The sequence below is a fragment of the Carex rostrata genome, chromosome 2 (genome assembly GCF_964058835.1).
Source record: "Carex rostrata chromosome 2, lpCarRost1.2, whole genome shotgun sequence".
In the NCBI taxonomy this organism is placed as follows: domain Eukaryota; kingdom Viridiplantae; phylum Streptophyta; class Magnoliopsida; order Poales; family Cyperaceae; genus Carex; species Carex rostrata.
Genome location: NC_135919.1, coordinates 2,529,630 through 2,551,094, shown reverse-complemented (window position 1 = coordinate 2,551,094; position 21,465 = coordinate 2,529,630). Strand labels below are relative to the sequence as shown.

The 21,465-nt window shown below is 31.4% G+C and overlaps 1 protein-coding gene across 9 annotated transcripts; it reads left to right on the top strand.

Annotated features, from left to right (window-relative positions):
• Positions 1–12,770: 12,770 nt before the first annotated feature.
• LOC144568729 (uncharacterized) lies at positions 12,771–20,942 on the top strand. 9 transcript variants are annotated; one of them, XM_078319133.1, is made up of 8 exons: positions 12,771–13,035; positions 14,291–14,961; positions 16,497–16,699; positions 16,977–17,111; positions 17,859–18,074; positions 18,668–19,634; positions 20,179–20,459; positions 20,646–20,942. In XM_078319133.1, the coding sequence occupies exons 6-7, from the start codon at positions 19,113–19,115 to the stop codon at positions 20,440–20,442; spliced, it is 786 nt and encodes a 261-aa protein (XP_078175259.1). In that variant the 5' UTR covers positions 12,771–13,035; positions 14,291–14,961; positions 16,497–16,699; positions 16,977–17,111; positions 17,859–18,074; positions 18,668–19,112; the 3' UTR covers positions 20,443–20,459; positions 20,646–20,942. The 9 variants fall into 9 exon arrangements, with proteins under 9 accessions (XP_078175259.1, XP_078175275.1, XP_078175268.1 ...); XM_078319149.1 differs by lacking the exons at positions 12,771–13,035; positions 14,291–14,961 and having other exon boundaries at positions 15,231–16,699; positions 16,977–17,123; positions 17,862–18,074; XM_078319142.1 differs by lacking the exons at positions 12,771–13,035; positions 14,291–14,961 and having other exon boundaries at positions 15,231–16,699; positions 16,977–17,123.
• Positions 20,943–21,465: the final 523 nt, after the last annotated feature.

The following is a 21,465-nucleotide window of genomic DNA, read 5'->3' as shown; positions in this document are numbered from 1 at the left end:
GACATCAATTTAGTGCTATCTAGATAATTTTAAGCCAGCAATATTACGATAGAAATACCAAAAAAAAAAAAAATTTGAAAATAAATGAGGATCAATTGACCCCATTCACCACATATGGCTTCCCTGAGCTAATGGATTTGAACATGATAAGTTATGTAAACCCAATTTGCTATTTTTTTTTATCTCCTCACCAAATTCATGAATCTGGCCTACAATACATTTTTATATAAAAATAATATTGAACAATTCAGATTAATTATTTAGATTTTAAAAATAGAAATATTGATCCATAATATATACATAATACGAACAAAATATATATATGTGTTATGCATAATATTATAATCTCACTCCAATAAATTATCAAAGCCCCTCAATTCTTATTTGTGGGAACTAAATTAATGAATAATCGTTGTAATTTCTGAAACTTTTTAATTACCATGTTAATATTAATTTCAAAATTACTATCGATTCCTTTGAAATTCAGAAGATACTATATATATATATATATCCATGTAGATCCAAAACGAGCACAGAACTTGAGCCTCATGCACAGACTGAAATTGTGTATGAGCTAGCTTACCTCATGCACAGACTGAAGTTGTGTATGAGCTTACCTCAAATTGCCCGGTCATGAATTGAATTGGAGGTGTTCAGTTGGTGGGACCCACCATATGAATCAAATAGAAAATAGATGATAAGAAATAATGAGTCTTTGATTTTAGTGGCAAAGACATATGACTCTTATGAAAGGTTATGGGTTCGAAACTCACAAATTGAAAAAAATTATCTGTAATATATACAAAGGCAGATCTACATTCACCCGTACGGTTGCTAATTCACTTTATAATTTTAAAATTTTAACTATGTATATTTATATTTAATTGAATCTTATTTTTTCAGAACTCTTTATATAATCTAGCCCTTCCTCCAAAAAAAATATCGCATATCTACTTATAGTGTACTGGTTAGAGCTTTCTTTGTAGTTGTGAAAAGCTTGAGTTCAAATTTCACTAACAACATATATATTATTCATTTAAATTTTAGCACCCCTTATCATAAATTTCTAATTCCGCTTCTGAATATATACAGAACTTTGAAGAAAGCGGGTAGGCTAGATTTCTATCTTTCATTTCAAAAATATTGATAATGATGTAAGAACTTTGAAATATTACGATGGTAACTAAAGAATTTGGGATGTAATTAATTTTGGTGGGCCTACGAAAGTTGATTTTTCGCTCGTGTGCGGCCTATAAAACGAGAGAAGCCAGCGACGAGTCACGAGTGTGGGGTTTTTGAAGCGGTTGTTACCCAATGAAATGAAGTGCCTAAAATGTATCCAATAATGATTGAAGAAAATAACAAAATGTCTCTATATATTTATAGTGCCACCATTTAATGTTTTATTTCTATATCTATCTTTTTTTTTATATATATTTACCATTATCTTTTAACAAATTACAGATCGATCTGAATTCTGATACTTGTCACCTCTTAGCTTAAATTAATAAAGTTTAAAAATATATATATTTTACTATAATTATTAATTTCTAGAAAAATAGAAACACATGTTAAAATAATTAAAAAAAAATACATGTTTCATTCAAAAAATTTTGTCCCATATATATTGTCATATTTCAATGAGAACAAAATGATTGATCAATAAAATAGAGTCACTGTTAATTAATATTAAAATATTTGTTCTGAATTTGTGGTGCAACCAATTCATTTTTAAATTTTCAAAGTTCAAACAGTTAATTCAAACTATTAGATGTGACTTCTGTATATAATGTTAGAAAGCTGACGAAATGGTATTACTTTGCAAATTTAGGGACTAAATGGATATATATTACTTTCGGAAATAAATCGGCTACAATCCTCATGAGTGAATAGTAACCTACAATTCCTCCTTTGAATCCAACCGTCTATTTTTTTTGGAGAAGGAATCTCAAAGTAACATTTTTCAGAACTTTTATATGCACACATCTCGAAACAATTTAACAGTTGGATTCGAAAAAAGAGAGATTGTAGAATTACTGTTCTGAAGGATTGTAGCAGATTCATTTCCTATTACTTTCATGAGCCATTTGCAAATTGAATTTCTATTCAACTAATTTAATGTAGTGGGCCGAGAGACTATTGAATGATGGGCCTTCTGTACACGGTTGAATGAGGTGCACCGAATCAAATTGTAGACTATTTGATGCCAGATCAGAGACACGTATTGCTTATAGAAAATAATAAAAAGAGAGAGAGAGAGAGAGTTTGTGTGATTCTTGAGTAAGGCTTGGGTGCTATGGATAGCATAGAAGGTTACGGTGCTACGGCTCAATATTCGAGTTTTCAAAATTCTAACGGTCGATTCGAACCGTTCATCTTGTTCTCCATATTAATATGTGTTTGGAGACCAAATTTTACATTTTTTGGAAATTTTTTACTATTTTTTTAGCTAGATAGAAAATTAAATATCTGAATGGTGCAGAATTTTTTAGATCAAGTGATTTTCTACCTAGCTAAAAAAAATTTTCAAAAAATATAAAATTTGGTCTCCAAACAAATATTAATATGGAGAACAAGATGAACGATTTGGATCGACCGTTAAAATTTTGAAAACTCGAATATTGAGCCGTAGCACCGTAGCCCTCTATGCTATCCATAACACCCAAGCCTTACTCGTGATTCTTTATCACTAGAATGATCGAAGGAGAGACTGATTAATTTGACACGAATCTCAAAGCACAAATAATATTGGCCCTGCGCTATCCGCATAGGCACCAGATGATAGTAAATTTGAACCGTTCGTTGATTAATTCGACACGAATCTCAAAGCACAAATAATATTGGACTTGCGCTATCCGAATAGGCACCAGATGATAGTAAATCTGGACCGTCCGTTTCAATTGTCTTTGGTTAGGTAACTGGGATGATACATATTTAGGGTCGGTAGGAGATACACCGATTCTAACCCACAGTTCTGTTTTTTGTTTTTTATTTTCTCTATTAAAATATAAAACGTTTTTAAGAAAATAGATAGAATAGTTTTTAACAAAATAAATTAAATATCTTACAATTTAGATATAATAGAAAGACTTCTATTTTCTTAAAAACATTTTATATTTTAATAGAGAAAATTAAAAAAAGAAGAAAGAAATGGATTAGAATCAGTATCTCATTTTTTGTGCCTTCATCGATCATGCCTCTATTTTTAGAAATTTAATAACTCAAAATTTAAAACTTAAAAGTCAATATAAAATCGTTGGATATGATCTACATCATTTATCTATGCACGTGTAGAAAATTATGATATTTTAACTTTGTTTTGGTTGTCATCAAGAGCTTGTAAAAATGTACTAATGTGGATAATTTCTAGACGTTAATTTTTCAAATAATTAATTCACATAACAACAAAATCAAAATATGATATATTTTTTTATGAGCACATAAATAAAACAACATAAATCACATCCAACGATTTTAATTTGACTTTTAAGCTTTAAATTTTGAGTTATTAAAGTTCTTAAAAATAGAGACGTGATGGAGGCACAAAAAATAAAGCCATTTGAACCTCCTTCTTTATTAATATCTCTATTTATTAATTTAATTAATGAAAAATACAGATAGTTATATATAAATAAGAAGTCAGAATTCAACATGATTCCTCTGAATGTACCAGATTTCTTTCATTAAATTACTTGGCTCTGGCACAGATGCTCCTGTTAATTGGCCAAACAATGATATATTTTTTATGTTTTGTGTTTGAAACAATTCAGACAAATTTCAGAATGTCCTCTAGCCTATTCAAACACCTTACTATTCATCATTAATTCATTCAATGTGGTCAAATTTACAAAGCTGGAAAAAAAAAAAATTGGGTCAAATTTGTCAAGCTTTGCACTGGCCGGGCCCCATTTTTTCATGTTAAAATTGGCGTTTTGTATTTTATCCTTGGATCTATATACTATATATATATAGTGGTCAAGATTAACACATGAGTCATGGTTTTTTTATTCATGTACACTTAATAGGATAGATGAGATATATACTATTGGATCTAACATCTTTTAATGTTTTGGATCTAGGAACAATTCAACTTGTAAGTGAAACAGCAAAATTAATTATTTTTTACTTAATTTTCTAAAAAGGGTTAAAAAATATATATATAAAATGGGTAGACATCGATCCGAAGTTTTTGCTAATAACATTAAAATAATCAAATTAAAGAACATGACATCACTTTTCTGAAATTTTTTCATAAATAACACTTCTGCTGAATAATTCAGTGGAATCACAAAGTTATGAACAAATTGAATAAAATTGCAGAAGTTAGAATCCAATTCCATTGGATTGGAATAGCAATTCTAGCTCCAATTTTACTGGATTATCCAGCGGAAATGTTATTTCTAAAAATTGGTGAAAACCTTGTTATTTAATTTAATTTATTTATTTTGTATATTATTTATAAAAATTTGGGGACATGGATCATAGGTAGCTTGTGATTTAACTGTGTATTTGTCTGATAACAGTTTGAAATGGAAAAAAATGGAATAAGAAACGGGATTTGAGGGGGGTAAATGAGCTGGATTGGATTGGAAGAAACGGTTAATGAATGAATAGTTTAGTTAGTTTTCCTTTGAACAAGGGAAAGAGAAAGAGAGAGAAAGAAGCTCATTCAATGGTATCATGCATAGCATAGGTTTAGATTGCTCATTAAGTTTTACAAACTCTGCATGTGATCTCATTAATTTTATTATTTGGTAAATGTACAACATATATATAATACCCACCAAATTAAAAATTAAGAAGTACAAATTATGAGTGTGAGATTATTAATTTGTGAGCCTTATCAAAGAGGCTGATAAATATAATCCCAGTACAGCAGAACTAAGGTGTTTTTGAGATAGTTAAAATAATTTCTGGCATGACCTTTATTTTTTTTCACATTTTTTTATGAGCTCAACAGTACCAGAACCTATTATATTGACTTTCAAAAATAAATTAAAACCAATCTACTTCGAATTGATATATTTATATGCAAAAGTTATAAAAAATTTAAATTAATTCAATATAAAGTCAATCGGTTAAAAAAATAAAGCTTACAATTAGGTCAATTTCAGTACATTTAAGTTTCATATATCAATTGTTTTATCATATATCAATAGATTTATGAGTTAAAAGTCACCAAAATTTTAGTAACAGACCACAAGCAAAAGCTAGTGTGCTATACTCACCAAGAGGGTTTTGTGAGTATAACTTCAAAATCAATCGAATTAATTTCAGACAATATATCAAAACTGTCGAAATTGATCTACTTCACGATTGATGTGTGTACATGCAATTTTTAAATTTTTTTTGAATTCTACAATGTTAAGCAGTAAAAAAATGATTAAAAATGAATGCATTAAATAATTTATAAAACTTCATTTTTGTACCACTTAACTTTATACGAAATAAATTAGAAAGTTTAAATTTTGCATGCACATGTATCACTCATAAAGCATATCGGTTTCAATAGTTTCGTTTCATCGTTTGAAACCAATTCAATAAAATTTGATGTTATACTCGTCAAACTCTCTTTATAAACATAACACACACTAGCTTTACTAATATCTCATAACACTATTGATCTTAGGAAAAGGAGATAAGCTGCTAACATTCCAAATTAAAAAGAGAAAACATTATAGAACATTATTACAAACATTTCAGTCAATATTTTTCGTTTGGCGAACGAATAAAATAATACAAATGTGAGAGTTTACTTTTGTAAAAAAAAGAAAAGGTAAAGTTTGATTTTATTTGCTTGCTTAATAAGTTTTAATGGGCCTTGTCGTATTAAAATTATCAGCTCCGGTTAATGTACCATAAAAGGATCCGGTTCTATAAATCTATTATTGGACCATTTTGGGCCTCGGCCCAAACTAGAATGCGATCCATGAACTTGCTGGGTATATAATAAAACGCGTAGCAGAACCATCGAGTATGACAAATGACAAAATTAAAAGTTATTCACAGCCTTAAAAATCGTTTGATAATTCCACAAATCGTTTTTTATCCACATATTTATTCGAGTCATTTGATAATTCAACAATTCAAATCGAATTGGCTTGGGTTGGGTTTGATTTCCAACAGTTGAACTTCAAATCGCTTTTAATTTTAGATGGGTAAGACTAAAGTGCTATGGGTTGCATAGAGGGCTACAGCTTAACATTTGAGTTTTCAAAATCAAAACGGTCGATCCGAACTATTAATCTTGTTCTTCATTAATATGTTTTTGGAGATCAAATTTTATATTTTTTGAAAATTTTATATATTTTTTTAAATAGGTAGAAAATCAAATATCTGAATGGACAATAGTGCTGTGGACTCGCATTCTACACAAAAAAACCTCCCCAGTCACATTATTATTTACAAAAAAAATCTTCATTGTACCTCTGAGATCTTTGTACCTAGATATCTGATAAATCTTGAACAAAGATAAACAGGTGCTTGCTGATTTTAATTAGAAAATTAAGCTAGCTAGGATGTATGTATGTGTATATATATATATAAAACATGCTTTCAATTGAAAAGCTAATTATTGGTCATTAGAGGAATTAACAAGGCATCAGAAGCAAATCGAACAGCAGCCCGTCACTTAACGGGCAAGAATAAAGAACTTTTTTTTTTTATTATTTGAAAGCCTGATAGGGTGGTTACAACATTTTAATTAATTTACATCATGAAAATTACAACAAGAATACAATATCTCAAACAAAGCAACCTATACATCATATACATCATCCAAATCTCATATAATTCCCTTAACAGTATTGGATCCAGAGCCCGCCATGACTGATTAATTTGTTACATTTTTCAGATCAGTCCCTCTACCTTTAAAAATTGCACAATTTCTATTCTTCCAAATACCAGAACTTAATTACAATTACTCAAGGAGCCAAGATAATTCCTAATGAAAGGGAACGCCTTTCTAACAATGAAGGCTGTTTGTAAGCTAGCCCTGTTAATTTAATTATACAACTTTGTGGTAGGTATATAATTAATTTCTTGGCGCACATAAATTTTGACATTTTTTTGGCGTGGAGGTGGAGATTACCATTTCTAATTGACATTAACACTTGTTGACTAGAAATTTCTCCGGAAGTGCTTGTCGAAGTTTCTACGATGTAAACCAAACCATTAATATATATTTTTCTAAACGATATTAGCTTTTATTGATAGGAAATTTCCGGAGTTGGTTACGGTGCTACGCGTAGCATAGAGGGCCTCTATGCAACGGCTTAATATTTGAGTTTTTAAAATCTTAACGGTTGATCTGAACAATCCAACATGATCTCCATATAAATATGTACTTGCAAACTAAATTTTACATTTTTTAGAAGTTTTTTACTATTTTTTTAAATAAGTAGAAAATCACTTGATCTATTCAAAATATGCTAGCTTCTCCAAGTTTTAGGATATAAACTTAACCATTAATATATTTCTGTTGCACATTAATATTAATACAGGAGTGTGCAGTTTTTTTGAATCCACAAAATATTCCGTTAAATTAATATGCCTTCATAATTTAATACTCAATTCAAAATCCAATTCAACTAAACAAAATAAAACACAAATTATAGAGAACTTTAGTTATCTGATAGTAATCAATTCAGAAATTCAAATCAGATTGTAACAACTGCACAAAATCAACGTGACGTAATCAAAATTTCAATCGGACGAATTATCAATATCATAATATATCTTTTTATAATTTTTTTTCTCTTTCTTTCTCTCTCTGTTTCTTTTATTTTCTTATAATTTCATTTTGAATGTTAATGGAGAGATTAAATATATTTAAGGAATTTACTAAATGAAGGTTGGTTAGGAGGAGCATGTGGTTTAGACGTTTAGTTTGTCTTCCACGGGCCGGGCCCACATGCTTAGTTTGTCTTCCACGTCTCTCTCTTTTATAAATAAACCTTTAAATTTTCATATTTATAAATAAGTACAAAATAAGTTCATAAGAATTAAAAAGAAAATACAGGATGTTACATATACATTCACCCTTATTGTTAATACATGAAAGAGGAACTTGTAAAATTTTAGTTTGTCTTCAAAACTTCATTGATTTTAAATTTTTGTTAACAACAATTTGACTTTAAACCTTGCATATTGTGTCTTCATACTTAGCATATCAAGTTAAGTCTTTACACATAATATATATCAATTTTTTTAAATATTCAAAGTGCAAGTATTTATATCTAGTATATCAAGCTAGTCTAGACCTATATACTTCTAAATCTCACACTAAAACTTTTGTAGCTTTTATACATAGCATATAAAAAAAGAATTGAAAAGGAGCAAATAGAATCAACAAGTACTTCAATATATAGATCTCATTTAATAAAGAAAATCGAGTATAAGAAATTTGTAGTTTTAAATTTGCAAGATACATTACTTACATACCTTTAGAAAAATGGACACAATTCAGAGGAAAAAACTCCCTGAAAACATGTAAAAGAGAGGGGTGAGTATGTGATGAGAGATCAATGAATAATTTTTTTTTACAGGAGAGAAAAAATAGAAAGTTCAAAAAAAGAAATAGCATGCAAAAAAGGCCCGAAGTTCAAAAAATGGAAAAAGACAGTTAACGACTTAACTGGACTTGAGGATTATTTGGGGGATTAAGATCAGGGAGGGTGTTCGGCAAGAGTCACAAGTTTAAAATTTAAGCTGTATTAAGGAGTACCCGTTCGGCAATAAAGTTGAAGAATCACTTTCTTAAGAAGACTTAAGCTTGACAAATTGCTTAAGCCATGTAGAACTATGGCTTAAAATCTTGGACAAACTTAAGAAAAGTGGACAAAATGAGTACTAAGAAAGTAGCTTTAAGCTTGACAAAGGAGCACCCGTTCGGCAAGCTTAAAACTCCTTAGAGCACTAAGGAGCACTAAGGAGCTCTAAGCCATAGTTGCCGAACACTACCAGAAAGATCCGAAATTTTTATTGTTAATTACCATATTGAAAAAAAATAAAATAAATCAAAACACTCTCGTTTTGAGAAAATTCTATCAATATCAAAACCGCAGAGTCAATTTGTAATCCAATTTAATAGAAACCGCACAGCCGATCCACGGCCCCATATTTAATTTTACCATGATGCAGTCATTGTCTTGTCCAACTTCACCGTTCTTCTATGTACATGTATTAAAATATGATGCGCTTCTTTGCAACTGTGAGAATTGTATTGTTTACCCTTTCTTTTTTACTTGAAAATTGTGTCAAAGACTCAAATTTGCGCCGATTGACTGAGATATATCATAGTTTGGAATATTTTTTATAAATCAAAATTAATTAAATTAATTTTAGCAAAAGTAACATGATTATTTTTTTTTACAAAAATCATAAGGACCGAATTCCTAATTCAGTCACCACATTTTACTTTTTTCTAGACCGAATTGGGGATTCGGTCTCCCTTTATTTTGAAACAGGGGCTGTCCTTGCCAGACACAGCTTGTTCCTGAAAGAAACAGGGGCTGTCCCTGGAAGAAACAACTTGTTCCTGAAAGAAATAGGGGCTGTCCCTGGCAGAAACATAATCACAAAAATACCGGGTGTTCATGAAAAGCCAAAACAGGAGCCGAAACAGAGAAAAATGTGGAGTCCGAATCCCCAATTCGGTATCTCAAAAAAGTAAAATGTGGAGACCAAATTGGGGATTTGGTCCCTATGATTTTTGTAAAAAAAAGAAAATTAATCATGTTGCTTTACTAAAATTAATTTAATTAATTATGATTTATAAATTCTTTTTCATAGTTTGTGCCTTTTTTAATAAAAAAAATTGTGGGGTCGTAGATGCGGACCTCTGTTTTGGTCTACGGATTAGTTGTGCGGTCCTATTAAATGGGTTCAGGAATTGGCTCTGCGGCCTGAGTAGTTTTCAAATTCTGACGAAACGAGAGTGTTCTGGTTTTTTTTTTTTTTAATATGGTAACAATAAAAATTTCGGCAGGAGGACCAAATAATTTCTCTATTTTTTATTTGTGGCAATCACCAGGAGAAGAGAAAGATCGGAAATAGGGGAAGAGACTGATTTGTAAAATTGAAACACTGGATTATGCTAATTAAGTGCCGAAAACCAAAGAAAAAAAAATACAACATCCCTATTTAGTGGGATTTCAAATTTTACTTAGGCCGTAGAATGATTTGGCGGTTCCAAAAACTAAGAGCTGCCATTATGTCCTGCGGCTTCAGTCGTGGAGCTTCCAAACCGTTTAGCGGCCCCTTCCTTTTTTTTTTTTTGTGAACGGCGCATGTGGCCCCTCCAAATCCGCTTCCCCTACTAGTATTAAGCATTTGTATTGAGGGGACGCGTGGCAAGCAACTGGTTAATAAAATTTCTATAAAAAAAAATAAGGGGCCGCTAAACGGTTTTGGAGGCCCCAAAGCTAGGATCGTATGGCCAATTAGCGGCTCCCAGTCTTTGAGGCCGCCAAACTGTTCTGCAGCCTGAGTAAAATTCGAATAAGAATGATTTTGTTTATTATTATTTTAATTATGGTACAAATAAAAAAATTGGTGCTAAGTGTATCCACTGTTGTCATCTCTAACAACATATTTAGAGAACATGATCAACATTCTAATCTTTGTCATAATTATTGTTCTTTTCTAATTAGTTCGATTAAGAATATTTATAGTTTATATCCTATATAATGATAGTAGTTCACAATTGAAAGTCCTCACAAATGAACTATTAGTAGTCTAGGGTTTTAGAACCGAGAGTGAGAATTATGACTTACGAGTTATGACTTATGGTTAGGCAGCCTTATATTCTAACTTTTAAGTCATCAACGAACATAAGTCAGTGGACATCAACGGTTCACGTTACTTTGAGATTCGAACTAGAATAGTTCGCGAACCTATTTCAAATCAAAATTTTTACAAACTTTTTCGAATCAAACTTGAATCGAATCACGAACTATGAATTTTTTGTGTAACCCTACTCATAACGTATCAGACAGAAATTTGTATATGAAGGGTCGCCTGTGCTACTTATTCTTCCAAAAAAAATGTCAACCCAGTCATTTCCCAAGGTTTTGTGAGTCCTTGCACTGCAACGAATAATTGTGCCCACCATGTCTTTTAGGTGAGTCAACAGGTATGGTAAGAATCAGGTGGAAACTTTTTTATATCCATAATTGTTACAAATTGTTTTTATTCGTATTTTATTTTATCTGTTATGGTTGTTGAATTACAAAATGGTAGTGGGTAATGGATAAATAACGAATAATGCTATTATAATAAAAAAAATTATTATTTACTACATAATAAATAAAAACACATTCATTTCACAAATACATACACACGTGTTTAAAAGATGTAAACTTTATTGAGATTGGCTGAAATTTATTTACGTGTTTAAGTTAATTAAGCGTAACACAACCATCAATAATAGTTGAAGAATTAATATTCATTTCTCATTAATATATATAATATATATAATTTTTTTTATAATTATCCGATCAGGTAACAAGTACGGAATAGGCATTACCTATATCCTTATCCATTTAGATAACGAAAAAATAATTTACCTGTACTTGTCCCCAATAATTTAAAAAAAAAAAACCATACCCATACCGGCCCGTTTTATCGATACGATACGGATCGGATAAACAGATAAAAGAGTGTCATTGACACCCCCAATGGCTTTGCTGTTTGCAACTATTTTCACATAATTTTTGTTGTAATATATGCTAGATCTATTCAGTATGTCATTATTTAAATATTAAGTATTTTTTTAAAAAATTTTTCTGAAAAATCATAGAAATAGAAGTATATTTAGGAGAAAAGTTTGGGAGGTAGGCAAAATTTTATAATTTTTTGAAGATTAAGTATATATTTATTATTTTTATTTTTTTGAAAAAAGGAAAAATTAGAAGTAATTTTAAAAACTATGTTTGAGTCAAGGGTAAGCAACTTCTAAGAACCTAATTAAGGTCATATTATTTATTCCGTCCCTCTCATACACAACAATTATTGATTTCGCTGAGAGGAGGAATGACAAGAGACAATTATTGATTCATGTGAAGAGTTTTGCAATTTTTGCACTTTAAACCCTGCTTTTTGACAATTTGTTGTGTTTGTTTTTTCTGTTTTTATCTTTCAATTTTTGGTTTTCTTCATATTCAACTAAGTTGAATAACACTGTGTTTTTGTACTTGGTTTCATGTTGAAACCTTTTATGATCAATAAAGCAAATAAGGGCTAGATCCTTATTTTTTCTCAAAAAAAAAATTATATAAATGGGCTCTCTTCACCTAATACCAATCTCAAGTAATTAAAGGACGATGGTATACCAATCTCAATTATTGATTCTGTGCCGATCAAAACCATTTATTCTTTTTTTTTAGGAAAATAGATTAATTTCTTCTAGTACATCTAAACTTTAAAATACTCTATCTATTTTTCTAAAAACTCTATATTTTATTAGATAAAAAAGAATTTTGATCGGAAAGAATTCTACCAATTCAAAAATTGGAATCAGTAAAATTCCTATCAATCTTTGTATCTAGCTATGAGCTTGAATCGGTAAAATTCTTACTAATCTTTATATCGATGAAAATAAATTTTCATCAGTAAAATTCTTACCAATCTTTCTACCATAAATATTTTATAGAGACAAAATTGACGACAGCAACAGGCAAGAAAAGAAAACAAAGGGTACAACATTTACCACTATATATATATAGTTATATACTCAGATCTCTAATAAAGCTGCACCTCTAAAGTGGGGCTCTATCTCTTCAGCGTCTGTCTAGACTCTTATTTCTCTTCTTCTTCTTTTAGAATGGTTCCTCTCTATCTCTTCATTCTTTCTTGTGAAATTCCATGGGAGCCTCTTCTTTCGAGTCCGTGTCCCCTCCCGGTACCTGAGGCGCAATTGAAGAAAAATGGATGGTCCAGATTAATTCTATCTAGACCAAACTCAATCCAGTACCTACTGCTTTGAGATTCATACCAAGTGAAATGAATGGTTCGGATTTAACACTTGCACCTCAGGTACCTCAAGTAATACGAATTCTCTTCTTTTTGCATAGTTTTAAATGATTTCTCTCTCTCTCTCTCTCTTTCTTTTGTTCTTCTGGAATGGTTACTCTGTTTTTTTTTTTTCTCTCTCACTTTAATTTGCTCCCTCCCTGAACTGTTTTATTTAGGAAAAATAAGGGTCATACCCATATATACGTTGGTTTAGCTATACAAGGGTTTTGTAACTGTCCCATGGGTACAAAATAAGAAATTGGAAAATGCTCATAACAGTTCAACATAAAATATGAAGAGTTTTAAGAAAAACAGGAAGGTAATGAAAGCAAATAATGTCAAAAATTAAAACCGCCAGGCCTGCTATTGTGTCTCCATGAATTTGAGCGTTCTTCCGAGCTGTTGAAAATTGTTCTGAACTTGGTATAAGGAAGTTGAGACACGGAGATAGAAACTACTATATATTCATGATATGTATCCTTTTGAATATAATCTTCAAAATTTACAAATTTTGTCTGGTTGTTGAAAATCTTATTTGATTTAGAATAAAAGCAAAAAAAGAAGTGAAAATATAATTGGTATAATGGTACTTCTCATGATCATCTTAATCTGACAATCTCTGTGTATATATACATATGCATATATTTGTATGTACACATACAAATTAACATACATACATACATACATACATGTATATGTATGCATGCAATATATTCATATGTATATATAAACACATATATATATGTAGGTAGATAGGTAGGTATGTATATATCTTCTGGTTCCACCTTTGATGCAAGCTAAATGTCTTATGCTAGCAAAAGGTGAATATATCAGAAGGGAGAGCTGGATGACAACTTTCATTAATTTGAAACTGAAGCTGCATACATGTTTTTTGTAACTTAATTAGAAATCGACATTTTAGCATGATAGTTACATTTGAACGGTTTTTGTCATCCTTCTTTTTTTTTTTTTTTTTTTCTTTTTTTTAGGCTGCCCCACAGATGAAGATATATTTTTTATTTATTATATGATTATTCCCTCAAGCAGTCCAGGTACATAAATTCTGCAGTAGAAAAATTGACATTTTGCATTAGAAATATTTGTTATATTTGTTAAAGCATTTGGCATTTTCAGGAATGATGGTGCTTTTACAACATCACTGATCTGTACATATAATCATGCATTGTCATAGCACAAGTCATGTTTTGATAATTTCAACTAGCAATAAGATTAATCATGCAATCATTCTCCACCTAAGAAAGCTGTTTAATTGCAGGAGAAGAACTCGGTGATAGACTGGCATGATGGTAACAGAAAACAAAGAGACAAAGAGATTGTCCCACAGCTGATAACCACCACTTCTAAACCCCAGGTTGTAACTATATATATATTAGTAAAAACATTTGTTCCTAGGTCATTGAACAAAGGCTTCAGTTTTTACATTTTCAAAGTTCAAATAGTCGATTCAAATAGTTCAACATTCAATGTATAATAAAATCTTCTTGAAGACCAAATTTTATATTTTTTCGATTTTTTTTTTTACTATTTATTAAGTCAGTTTTAAAGTCGCTATTTTCAATGATCCAGAAAATTTTCATAGTTTATTAAAATCAGCGGTTTTAAAACCGACTTAATAAATAGTAAAAAATTCCAAAAAATGTAAAATCTGATCTCCAAGCATATTTTAATATAGATATCACATATAACGTTTGGATCTACCGTTTAAATTTTCAAAATTGGAAAACCAATTGGTAATGAAAAATGACAGAACTAGTGATTGCATGTTTCTATCCTTCCATTGAACCATAAGGAAATTTCATGTTAAGAGACTGGTGGTTTAGTAAATCTTTTTGTTCTTCTTGCTGGAAGTAACCTCACCTGGTTGGCCATAGAGACACTCACTCAGGAATCTTCTATGCGATTGATGATAAAAACAAATCTGAACTGGTAAGTTTAAAGTTGAAAATATGCTTATATTCTTTATGAGGAGGGATCAAGTTACAACAATTTTTGAGTTACAACAAGTTACAACAAACATTTTCTACATTTTCAAAGTTCAAATCGTCGATCCAAACCGTTAGATGTGATCTCTACAATAAAATGTGATTGGAGACCAAATTTTACATTTTTTATAATTTCTTTACTATTTATTAAGATGGGTACAAAATTCAATGGTCTGAATTTGACTAGTTTTTGTACCCATCTTAATAAATAGTAAAAAAAATTAAAAAAAAATATAAAATTTGGTCTCCAATCACATTTTATTGTAGAGATCACATCTAACGGTTTGGATCGACGATTTGGACTTTGAAAATGTAGAAAATGCTTGTTGTAACTCAAAATTTGTTGTAACTTGATCCCTCCTCATTCCTTGTAGCTTAGGTGCAATACATATTGGGTATTTCACATAATTGTTATTAAATCATTGTCTTCATTGGTAGAGTTTGTTTTAGTATACCAATATTTAGTAATATCGAGTTCATCATTCATGTTTCATATGAAAAAAAAATGACTGAAGATGCATCTTAATCTGTAGTCATCTCTAGTTAACTGAGTTTGCGCTACAAATATAATCTGGATTTTGATGCGAAAAGTATAGAAATTTATTGGTCTAGTTGCATTGATAAATTTAGTTAGAGGCACTTATGGTTTGAAAGACAATTAATATAATTAAACTTCACATTCTGATTTAATTATTTATCATTCTTTGAAAAGTCATGGCCTTATCTTCTTAGAAAGACTTTGACTATTGACTTTAACAATTGAACAAGAATAGCTAGCCAAACTTTAATTGTGGAAGAATATTGAGGGAGCTATATAAAAAATCAATATTAACATATTTCGGCTGAGAAATTTCTTGATGAACACGCCTATATACAGTTCATGTTTTAGTGGATACATTGTACTTCAGTTCCTAAAGGGCAACATTATATTTTGTGGTTAAAATCCAATTTCTGAAGGATATAAAATAAAAATATAGATTTCATTTATGACAATATTTCCAATGGTTGGAAGCTGGATGACAACATTTCTCCACGTACTCCATTGCAAAAATAGATCACTATCCGTAAAGGTAAAAAATGATTATTCACGAGATTACATTCTTATTTATGTTTTCAAAGTTCAGACAATTGATCAGAATCATATCACTTAAGTTTTACAAATTGCCATAACTTTTTTATATAAATATTTTAATATATATTTTGTATAGTTGAGGATCAAATTATCTAAATTAAACTTTTTAATATTTTAAATCCAATATGGCAATAAAAACTTAATATTATTTTTTCTATCCTCTTTTATTTATTTTATTTTAAAAATTGAAATTATAAATATGCCCTTGCTTTTTTTTTTTGAGAAAAAAATATGCCCTTGCTTTAAATGGAGGTGTCCCTTTATTTTAAATGGAGGCTTATTTCTCTAACTATCTTCCTTCTCGTGTTCGTCTTTGCATTTCAACTGATACCTTGTCCTTATGAAAGGAATCCTCTCTGAGAAATGAGTGAATATAGATCCTGGCAAACGCTGTAGTTATCCCACCCCTGTGGATCCTATATACCAACCTTAGCAAAGCAAAAGGAGAGAATTTTACAGTACACACCGTAAATCGTACCAACAAAGTGAATAATCAGAGTTCAATTCACGATAACTTGCATCAGAAGTAATGGACGACGATCGCCAGCTGGTACGTATTATATCCTATTGTAATTGATAATCAAATCGATTTTCTCTTTTTTCATGCTCTTCCTTTCTTTTTCTTTCAAAAAAGTAAGGATGAGAACAGTAATGGAAAATAAACAGTGATCATGCCCTGTACCAGTCCACTAACAGAATGACAAAGTTCTTCTCTCTCTCTCTCTCTCTCTCTCTCTAGCTCTGAACTCCCGTTACTAGCTAGGTTATAAACTTATAAATTATAATCATGCAATCATTCTTCACCTAGAAAATCTGTTTAATTGCAGGACGAGAATTCATCTGGTAGAGATCTAGATCTAGAGAGTGGCTCACCAACAAACAAAGCGAGTCAACTCCAAACTGATGGAAACCCTAATCAAACTGCTCAGGATGTCATTCCTGTTGAGAACCCTAACCACCAGGTGCAACACCAGGTTTTTAATTTCTTATATCTATGCATGAAAACCCTAATCAAAATTATCAGGATGTCACTGCTGCCGATTTAAAATCCAGTATATGATCCAACCATTAGTCCAAACCTTTATAGGATTGGAAATAATATACTATTAAATGAACTTTTATTGTTTAGTATAGTACTTGGTAGTCTATTAATTAGATAGCTCATGGCGTGTCGCCGTGACTCCTCCCTTTGTGACTTGACCGAGTCGGAGGTTAGGAAGGAACTCGGTGTTGGTTTTAATTCTTTGTTTGATTGGTTGAGACATGTTTGTGTTTAAGGATTTTACTGGTATTTGAGTGGTAACCATTTTTGGGTTTGAACTTGCACGTGGGAGTTGAGATACATACCATTTTTGGGTCAAGGAAATTAGATTCATATGTATATGATATACATATATATGAATCTAATTTCCCAAAACCAATATTTTTATATTACACAAGAGAGGTTAGGAGAAGGTACTCGCATTTTGACTTAACCTAAATATAGTGCTCAGGAGATTTCATCGGGAAAACAAATTTTCATCCGGAAAAAGAATATGGGCTAGACTATCAGCAGTAATGATTTGATTTCCTTAGAGATGAAACTCAAAAGACAATAGAAAATGAGTGAACCAGTAATTTCATGTTTCTATTCTTCCATTGAACCATAAGGAAATTTGACATTTCTTGTTGTGAGACCAAAAGTTTAATTAATCTCTTTGTTCTTCTAGCAGCACAACAAGAATGAGACACTTTTCGCGAGGATAGCGAGGATAAAAAGTGACTTTTTGCAATGGTCTCCTTTCAATGTTCTGTTTTTTCTTTTTGCGACGGTCTACCAGAACTTTGTTGCCCTGTGGGGAGTGGCCACACTTGGAGGAGCAGAAGAGCCAGTACCTCAAGGATCAGCATCTCCTTCAACTGATGAAACTAATCACAAAAAAATGGTTAGCCTTCAAAATTAAAAATATGTTATTTCTTACAAACTCAGGGTCTTCATTGGTAATGAGGGTTTTATTTTAGTATACCAATATATTTGGCTAGCTCAGGTCCCCCTCTTTTTATGAAGATGAATATTTGCAAGTAGCATGATAAATTTGGCTGGGTGTAAAAGAAAATGGATCTAAATTTCTGAGCCCTGTCGGTTTATACGAATCTAATAGGTTTTCAATCTAAACGATCAACAATATTCCATGCTCGGATACTATGTTGATTTTTGAGATGTAATTGCAATTAATAGTGATGAATTTGCTTGTATTGCAATTCTAATTCTTTACAGAGGAGCTAATTAGTTTAATTTGTTTTTATACACTCACACCCCCAACGGTATTATTTGATCTAATATCTAACGGTACAATACTGTTTTTAGGAAAAAGGTTGAGCTATTTTTGTAGCTCCCTTTTTCCATATTAGCCAATGCTGATAAATAGCCCTATGACTTTAAAGCTATTTACAATTTTATCTAATTAATTAATTGTATTTCTCTACAGTTCTACTCCCAATATTATTCTCTAGTGATATATCTCAATTAATCTGACAGATCGAAGAAGAAATCCACAAAGCAAAGGGGAAATTCAAGTTAGAGTTTGCTTCCTTTGCATTGATGTTAGGTTGTTCTGAATTTTTATGCATGATGTTCTTTCCTAAGAACTCTGCCAATGAAAACATTCTTAAAGCCATATCTATCCTTGGCTTTTTGGTTATCATTACTGCCTTCTGCTTGCTGATCCATACATCGTTCATGCTTGCACGGAGTAACACATTTCCTCGTGCAATCCATGAGACTATCTCAAAAGGTCTCCTTATCATCTCGTGCATGGCTCTTCTGTCATCACTTATTCCCTTGTTGATGCAGCTTCCTAGCCCTTATAACCTTCTAATACCAATTGTCTTGGCCGTAGTACACCCTATGTATTAATTTGTATCTCAGATCAAAAACCAATGACAAAAATACAGAGAAAGACCCAACTGAATATGAAGAGCCAATGAAGGAAATACAGCGCCTTTCCGAGCTAAACCAAGCTCTTGTATCTTTATCAGCAGGTGGATTGATTGGAATCCTCTTTGGTATCCAAAAAAATGCTTCAAACCATGCTCACCACCCTCTTGTCTCTGCCTCAGTTTTGCTGCTACTCGCATCTTTCTTATTGAGCGTTTGCCTTATGCATCTTTGCCAAATGAGATTGATACATTTGAGCCCAAACACTAGGAAAAACTTCCTTAGAGTTGGGGAGGGATTGTGCAAGTTCCTAGTAGTTATGTTGGCACTATCTGCAATAGCAATTGCTTTCATGTTCTTGAAATGGTATACTGTGATGGTTTTCATACCAGTTTTGATTGTTTGTGCCGTTTGGATAATTGAGTCATGTACAATGGACCTCCATAAAATCCGAGATGCCTCAGAAGAAGAGGATCTTTCAATCAAGAAAAAAAAAGATGAGGATCTTTCAATCAAGAAAAAAGAAGAAGAAGAGGATCTCAAGTTGACTTACACTAAGGCAAACAAGGTAAGATTATTATTTATATTTAGGGTAAATTTCGTTGTAGGTCACTGAACTTTGTTATTTGTCACGAATTGGTCACTCAAGTTTGATTTGTCCCTTTTGAGTCACTCAACTTTGTTATTTGTTCCAATCAAGTCTCTCTACACTTTTTCATTCAAAATTTTAATGGAATATTCCTATTCCGTCCAAAAAATTAACGGAATATACTCATTCCATCCAAAATATTAACGGAATGAGCATATTCCTTCCAAAATACTAACGGAATTAACATATTCCGTTAAAATTTTGGATGGAAAAAATAAAGGAACTTGATTGGGACAAATAACAAAGTTGAGTGACTCAAAAGGGACAAATCAAACTTGAGTGACCAATTCGTGACAAATAACAAAGTTTAGTGACTTACAGTGAAATTTACACTTATATTTATAGATCATCATTAATGAATTTAGCAGGTAGGTTATACTTATATATCCCTGAAATTATTTTTTCTTCATTTTAAATAGGAAAACATTTGAATTATGAAATTAATAATTACCTTTTTACATAGGTTACATCAATATCCTTTGGGGGAATAACTGCTATTTTTAGTGGTTACCTTGGAACTGACGAGAAAAACATGCACCTGAACATTTGCATGGTATTATTAGCCTCTGCTTTTGTTTGTGGGCAAAGCCTGATGCTGTTATCCTACAAGCCTTCCACGAGGCCACATAATATTGCTTCTTCTGTTACCATTCTTACCTTCTTTTCGATAAGCCTGCTCCTATTTAGTGCATTCACAATCTTTATCATAGAGTATATGCGACTCTAGTTCAACATCTCCAAGAGGTACTTGCTAGTTTATGTAACATATATATATATCAAATCTCATGGAACATAATATATATAATTAAAATTAGTGGCGGACTTCAATTAAAATGGACTTCTAATTATTTCTCTAAGATTAACATATTTAAATATTGTCTTAGTATTCTACTTCATAATTTCTAATTATTTACATATCAAAATTTTCAGATGGCATAAAATCCACACCTACAAGTACTCATGCTGAGTTGTTCCAACTTCCAACCTCTCTTGGTTGGATTTGGACGGGATTAATTTTTTTTGAGTAAAGATTGGAGGTCAATCCACCTAACTATTTAGTACCATTGTTATTACAATGAAATAATTTTTCTCATTTGGATGTCGAATTCATGACCTCTCATATAGAGACCATGTGTATTTGTCATTATACCAAAAACTAATTCTTATTTGGACTGATTTTTTTTTTTTCTTTTTTGCTCGAATAAAATATTTTATTTAGAGAGATTATTGGATGTGGACTGGTTTGGATTGTGAATCTTAAGCTTTGGTTATGCATCGATTCGTGCTACCATCAGCTAGCGCATCTCTCTCTCTCTCATTCAATTACAATTTCAATAATTTGAGTATGTAAAGGCAGAGGCGAAGCTGATGTATAACCGGGGTCGACACTTGCCTACCCCTGAAAAAAAAAAAAAAATTGGACCGGGATTTTCTTTGAATCAACGAGAAAAAATAAAAATTGGAGGACCGTCGCCTCCGCCTACTCTTGCGCGAAGAAGAAGGCTTGTCGTCTGTGCTGATCACTGCACTGCCTGTGCCTGCTAGCCCTAGCCACCTCTACTGCTGTTCGGTAAATCCCCTTCTACTATTGTTACCAAGCTTAGTCGATGAATTCAGGATTTGGGCGTTTTTCCAGTTGATGGGGTTCTGATAGCGAGTGGTGTATGCCATGCTGTTTTTCTGTTTTTTTCTTGAATTTTTCTGGTACGATGTTTACTGGTACGTTGTAACCCTATTTCTGTGTTTAATA

Coding starts and splice junctions, on each gene's coding strand:
- LOC144568729 (XM_078319133.1), top strand. CDS start 19,113: ATGAAGGAAATACAGCGCCTTTCCGAGCTAAACCAAGCTCTTGTATCT. Junction 19,635..20,178: donor CTTACACTAAGGCAAACAAG/GTAAGATTATTA, acceptor CTTTTTACATAG/GTTACATCAATATCCTTTGG.